The sequence below is a fragment of the Nothoprocta perdicaria genome, unplaced genomic scaffold, assembly GCF_003342845.1.
Source record: "Nothoprocta perdicaria isolate Ctin4 unplaced genomic scaffold, notPer1 scaffold_68, whole genome shotgun sequence".
NCBI classification, from domain to species: Eukaryota; Metazoa; Chordata; class Aves; order Tinamiformes; family Tinamidae; genus Nothoprocta; species Nothoprocta perdicaria.
Genome location: NW_020455954.1, coordinates 943004 through 950027, shown reverse-complemented (window position 1 = coordinate 950027; position 7024 = coordinate 943004). Strand labels below are relative to the sequence as shown.

Genomic DNA, 7024 nt, shown 5'->3' with positions numbered 1-7024 from the left:
AAGTTTTTCTTGTTACTCTTAACATCCTGTGCCAGATTTAATTCCAAGCGTGCCTTAGCTTTCCTYGTTGCATCCCTGCATTCCCTGACAACGTTCCTGTATTTATCCCAAGGAGCCTGTCCTTTCTTCCACATTCTATATATTGCTTTTTTTTGCTGGAGTTTTGCCAGGAGCTCTCTGCTCATCCAYGCAGGCCTCCTGCCCCCTCTGCTTGACTTCTTACACACAGGGATGCACTGCTGCTGGGCATGGAGGAAATGCCTCTTATTTCTTAATTGCTGTGTCTGAAGCCATTTCAAGTTAACCATTTTCATTTTTTGCTAGATAGTTTCAAGATGTTGTGAAATAAGAGATTAAAAACATCTATATTGCTGGATTAACAGACGTTAATGATCTGTAAAGTCGAGTGAATTCTGAATTTCTGTATAGTAACATTTATATAGTTATTTACATTTTTCATTTCCTATCCCATAGCAAGAATAAAGGTAAATAAAAGTTGTTACTTTTAGTAGTTTAGTARTTCATTAGAGAGTTCATTAGAGAGTTCATTAGAGAGCTTCAGGCAACACAGAAGGGCTATAGAAAATAAAGATTTTTCTTTTGTTTTCAAGAAAATTCTTAAAAAGCCTAATTAGAAGGCAGCCTTGGGACCTTCTCCTGGTGGTTGGAACTGGGGTAGGTGCTGCTGTGGCCCCAGGAACCCCGGGGCTCTGCTSCTGGAGGGGCTGCATGGAGGCCGTCATTGAAGCCACTGAGCAGCTGGAGGTGCTTCCCCCAGCTGATATTGCTGGTTTTTGTAAAGAAGTGACCAGGACAGAGACGTGCTCGTAGTTGCACAAGATTTCATTCGGAAAATGTCCCCAGTGAGTATATTTGTAGCTTATGTCATCTGAAATTATTGACTTTTTATTGTTATCAACTAAAATTCTTGACGGCTTTCTAGAACTGGAAGTCTTGCTGGGATGGTGATCTAATCACTGTATGTTTTGGAGAAGCGGAAAAATCCTTGCTTTTATAAAGCACAGTTGTTTTTAATTGGTGACCTAGGCAGTGCTTTCACCAGTGGGGTGGTTGTTATGGTAGGATAGAACGGCCTGTTAGAAGGTAGAGAAATCAGGATGTGAATTTTTAAGGTGTATTAATAAAATAACTTCTTTTTAAAGATAAACTTTTAAAATAACAAATTTTACTTTATTTACTCTAGGAATCTGGTCTGTCACTGTTTACTTGTGACATCAGCACTTAGCTGTGTTTTGTCAGGAATAAATATGTAGAGGTATTGGGATGATCTTTTTAGGTAAATTTTGCCGTTTCAAAGTTAAAACATGCGTAAAGGTTATATATGCCTATACAAATAAATATACATAAAAGATGTATTTTACCTTTTAGTATATTGTCAAACTAGAAATACTGTATTGCTCTTGTAAAAGTGGTGATAATCATTACGTAGATGATTTTTAGTCTAGCAAAAAATTGTTGGGAAAGATTACACTTCTGTCTTAAGTAACCCAAACAAAGGTCTTGACTGTTAAAAGGTTCTCAGCAATGCTGCCCTGAACCGAAAGAGGAATTTATAGCTCTGTTGGCTCAAACTAGAGAGATCCTGAAAATAGTGTAGCCCATGACCTTACTGATGGCCTTAGATCACACAGGCTTCTCCTTGCTGCACCATATACTTCTCTGAAGTCCATACATGCTCAGTCTCTCAGCTTTTGGTTTTTAGTTACAGAGGTTTGTTCAGGTTGTGTTTAATAATTTTGCCTGGTCTTCTRGTTTAATTATAGCAATGTACATAGTGCTAGGTTGTCGGATGTGTTCAGCAGTTAGAAATACATCCTAAGAGTTTTCTGTACACCAAAAGTGTAGCAAACGCTTCTTTATGGGAGACATCGGCGTGTGTATAGTTAAGTTTGCAGCAGATAAAAAGATAAAGAAACTTCTTTATTGATCAGAGCACAGCAGAAGAAAAAAAATCTCTASCAATAATATTCCGGCCTTTGAAAACACGTTGTGATAACGTTAGCGCACTGACCGCTTGGAAAACGAGAGAAGGGTATTGGGAAAAGGGATGTTTCCATGTAGTTATGCCAGTCACCATACTGGGCTTCTAAGCAGATTTCTTGGACAGTATGTGTAAAACAATTTGATGACTAGGCAACTTGAAGCTTTATGGAATTGCTAGTATATGTATATATTATATGGTGGGTAAATGCAGCCCATGTTTTTAGGCAAGTGCACCTGAAGGTTTGTATAGAAAAGATAGGGTGAGGGTGTGTGTCTGAATTTTAGTGTGGCAAAATACTGCAGAGATTTACCTCTGTAGTACAGATTGTACCTGTACTACAAACTTTTTTCAAAAAGAAAAACTTTTTTCAAAAAGAAAAAAGTCAGTATTATTTTGAGCCATGTAAACTGTAGACAAGAGCACTTGAATAATTTGAAATTATTGTTGATACTTCTCTGTCTTCAGATTTTTATGTTTTATGTGTAAAAGAGCTCGCAAAAACTGTTACACATTTTCCATTTAGAACCAATCTTTGGTATTTAATAAGCAAGTGCTGTGTTTTTCCCACTGAAGGCAGTTCTCTTGGTGCACATGATCCTTATAAACTGTTTGTCCATCTTTCTTCAGCGGATTGGTGATACCAAGCCCAGCTTCTTCCAGGACTGCTTAATGGAAGTGTTTGATAATTTAGAAGACCATATTCAGAATCGTGTTGTTCTGCAGCCTGTCCTAAGGCTAATGGAGAGAGGCACGATGATCCCGACTACAAACTATGGTAATTTACTCGAAATATTTGGTCAGCAACTGGGCAAGCCTATGGAATCTTTAGATTTGAAAGATAAGAATAAGGTATGATGAGAGTGGAAAAAATGCTCCCATTTCTTATAAGAGTAGGCAGTACTTATACTTCACTGGAAGACTTTTCTCTGTTTAAAGAAAATTTACATATTTACTTCATTTTTGGATTGGGACTTTGATTTTTGATACAGGTTTTTGGAGAGTCATTACTTGTGACATATCAGTTTGTCCCAATTTTAACAAATCCTTAATTAGGTTTAATACTGATAATCACTTTGTTTTTTCAAAAAGCTGAACATGTTTCAAAGGTTTCAATTTTTGCCTTTTGTTTATGGTAGTAAATAAATTTTATGTTCTTTTTGTGTGTGCTTACATTTTTTAACAGGACGTTCTTCAAAATCTGTATCGAACCAAGTCTTTTTTGTTTTGGGCTGTGGAGAGACCCTGCGTGATCAGATATTCCAAGCTCTTTCTCTTTACGCTGTAAAGAATAAGGTGGATTTTGAACATTACATGGTAGAGCTTTCAGAAAATGAAGAACACTTCTTCAAGCTCCAGGCAGATATGCCTCTGCATGGGATAAAAGTAGTGTCTTAAGCTTTAAACAATTTCCAGAGTWCATACAAGACTTGACTGCTCAAACTGCAAGCAGAGAAGTCCAGGTGATATATTCTCTTTAATGACACAAGTTGGGTCATGTAGCTAGTAGGAATCTCTATGTGAACAACCAGCTGTTGGCCTGAGGCTTTCACCTTCTGTGTAGGTAGAGGGTGGCCCATGTGAGCTCTGCTTATGAATAGCATGCAGAGCTGGAACACAAGGCAGAACACGATTTCATTCTTTAAAGTCTCAAATTCTTGTCAGTTTAACCTTTGAAATTGTCATTTTATTGTTAATATTTTGTTCCTCTTGTTTATGTTTCCTTTTATTCATGTATATAGCTTTTGTCTGTGCTAATCGGTTCAGGATCCAGGATCGTGTTATGTGCAATGGGAGATGTCAGTGAAAGGCTGGAAGAAATTAAATAATTCATGGGATCATCTGAATGAACCAAAATACTTATAGTATGATTAAAGAGAATGAAATCTGAAAATGTTGAAGGGTATAAGCAGTACTCCGAAGAATATTCAGCTTTACATGAGACTCATGGGGACAAAAACTGAGGGAACRGAGTAAGAGGCTCTCTGTGGAGAGTGAATGCCATGCTGTAGCATGTCTGCTTCTGGGTAGTGCATATTATAATGGGAACTAAGTCAATATCTGTGCTGTAGGTAATAATTCTGCTCAAAGAGGAGACTAAATTGTACCAATTASATCTTTTTGCTCACTTTTTCCCCCTTGCATCCTCTCAACTCCTAAAACCACTTAGGAGTAACAATGAAGGGCTTTTTATGTATTTAAAAAAGTAAGGTACAGAAATGACAACCGTGTGGTGACAAAAGAGGGAGATTTCTCTAATGCTCTCCCAGCAAGGGCAGTTCTACAGTTAGCTATCCAGATCTGGAGTTGAGGAAAATAAAATTACCTTGCGAAGAATATTACTTCACAACACTTTCTGATCTGCAATGTCTGGGAGATTGTTTTGACTACAATTCCTCCACAGTGGAAGTGGAAGTAGGAGGATTTGTGTTTGCCGTCACACAAAAGACTGCAGGTGAGTGCCTCAATTGGGTAATGATTTCAAGTGGATTGAAACTGCATTTAGACAAGATTCTTTTAAGCCCTACAGCATTTAGGTTGCAGAAAGTTGCTGTACAGCCACCTAAAAATAAGTTCTACTGTAGAGCAGCCATTGAACTCAAAATAGCATGGAAAGATGTATTTAATTAGCCTCTAAATGCAAAACCAGAAGGGATATTATTCCTGGAAACAATTGCAAGATTGTCCTGTAGCACTGCCAACATGTACAGATTTGCTCTTTTTCATTCCATGGGATTACTCACAAGCCCAATACTTGCAAGAAGGACCTTACTCTGGATTCAAAATCTGACTCAGAAGTCAAGAACCCAGCAACACTGGACAGCTGCCCTTTACGTTACAAACTGCCAGGTTTCACTTTTGTTTTCTCATGTTCCTGTATTGTTTTGTAAAACAAGTGTCTCCAGTGTCCTGTGAAGAACATCTTTTAATCCTTGTTTCAAAAAAAAGCATAAGAAATTTGTCAGAAAGGTAATTTTGGAAGTTAAAGGTATAATCTCGTCTTTGGAAGCTAACTCTGCTGTTCCTGTCTCTCTCACTCTAGATGCTGATTGAGTGGACAACACAACACTGCTGGGTAAACCACATTCTTATTTTCTTAGAAAAACTAGCAGGGATATAAAAATAGTCATTTACTTGCAGTGTAATTAAATTCTTATTACGCAGAGCCCTGATTTGGCTGTGAAAATATGTTTAGCAGTTTCTTTACTCCCTCATTTGTTTCTATGATGAGCAGATACCTGGGCACTTTCAAATGTAGGTTGAATAAAAAAGGATATAATGGAGAAGCTCCAGCAAATATGTATGAACACTGATTTTTGCTCGTCGATATGATCTAAATTCATGGGCACACATGGACACACGTTATCTTAAATTTCCAAAGATATATGGAAATCTTGTTTTTTTTTTTTTTTCTTAAGAAGATGCAGAAGAATGAGAGGCAAACTGAAGCACATAGTACTGAGGATGACTTTTTGTAAAGCACTGCTCAGTTTTCTTTGTGTTACTTGCTGAAGTAGCAATTTTGTTTCTTGGAGGAAASGCTTCAAAAATGTTCTCTAAGACCTTTGTGCTCCTGCTACAAATGATATCAAGGTTATTGGTATCGATGACCTTTTTTCATTATTGTAGGACATGCAACGATGTGTTTCTTTTAAAACAGTGAAAAACTATGAGAGGGCTGAGACTTAGTGGCAGGTGCAAATTCATTACTTCTGGAAGTACTTTTTTGTACCTCCAGTTAGATTTTAAACTTTTCTGTCTTTCAGATGTGTTTCTGATATCTTTTTTTTAATTACAGTTGGATATCAGTGAAGAATAAGAAAGCAACTGCTTAAACCCAACTTAGTCCAAGTMCACTTAACATAAAACTCCTTTTACTAACTTACCCAGTAACATCTTCCTTAAAAGCAGCCTTAGCACTTATTTTAATATTAAAAAAAGAAAGAAAAGAGAAAAAATACTATGAGTCCTATAGTTCAATGTGTGGAAAAGCTTGAGGCTACTGAACTGGGGGTACAGACTTGCAGCAGGGGTTAGTGTGACAAAATTTTCCTACTGGATGCTTGTAATAAATACACCAAAGTCTTGTGAAAGAAGTGCTCTAACATTGCTCCATACAACTCTTTTTTTCTTCTTTTCCTGTGCAGGAACTTCATGTGTGGACTGTGCTAAAAGGAAGCTGGAAAACAGCCTTGATCCTCTGGAGCCAGTCAAGCAATCGGATAACCGCCTACCCACGACTTAAGGAAAATTCAAAAAGCATGTAAAGTTGGGAACGCTTTCCAGGTTTTTAAGTGGATTAAAAATTGCCTGTCTTAGCTTTTTCTGAGGATGTTTTATAGGCAGGTTCTTCAGTTTTGTAAAAACTGCTGAACTATACCTTGTACCACGGCCTCTCTCACTGAAGGGCCAACTCTTTGCACTCTGAAAAGCACACAAGCAATCAATTTGTTTCACATCATAACCTATACCTTAAGAAGGACTATTCAGACACGTGTCTGTGTTTTTGCTATTTTTCAATCAATAAACATTGTCTACATTACCTGTTGTCATCTGTATCTGTTCAGCAGTGAACAGCAGTGCCTTGCAGCTAGCTCAGTGATTAAAATGTAGTCAAAAAAGACAGAATCTGAAATGACATTGTGACATCTGTAATAGGCTCTTTGATTGATGATAAATGAACAAGTAACTTGTTGAAGGCTCTGATCAAACTGTTACCTGAATAAAAGTGATATCGTGAAAGAACCATACAACTCGAGCTATGCAATCATATATGGCCATTCAAAAATCTATGGGCCCAGATGGGATGCACCCGAGAGTGCTGAGGGAACTGGCCGAGGYTATTGCTCAGCCTCTCTCCATCATCYTTGAGAGGTCCTGGAGAGCAGGGGAGGTGCCCAAGGACTGGAAGAGAGCCAATGTCAATCCAGTCTTCAAAAAGGGCAAGAGGGAGGAGCCGGGCAATTACAGGCCGGTCAGCCTCACTTCCATCCCTGGAAAGGTGATGGAGCAGTTCATCCT

General features: G+C 38.0%; 1 protein-coding gene across 1 annotated transcript in view; it reads left to right on the top strand.

Annotated features, from left to right (window-relative positions):
• Positions 1 to 6248, top strand: part of FAM118A (family with sequence similarity 118 member A) — a 10373-nt gene extending 4125 nt beyond the window's left edge. The window contains 9 exon segments of the mRNA XM_026050327.1: positions 612 to 808; positions 811 to 863; positions 2633 to 2854; positions 3189 to 3228; positions 3231 to 3395; positions 3398 to 3442; positions 3445 to 3465; positions 5046 to 5078; positions 6151 to 6248. Coding sequence (XP_025906112.1) covers positions 612 to 808; positions 811 to 863; positions 2633 to 2854; positions 3189 to 3228; positions 3231 to 3395; positions 3398 to 3442; positions 3445 to 3465; positions 5046 to 5078; positions 6151 to 6248 — 874 coding nt within the window.
• Positions 6249 to 7024: the final 776 nt, after the last annotated feature.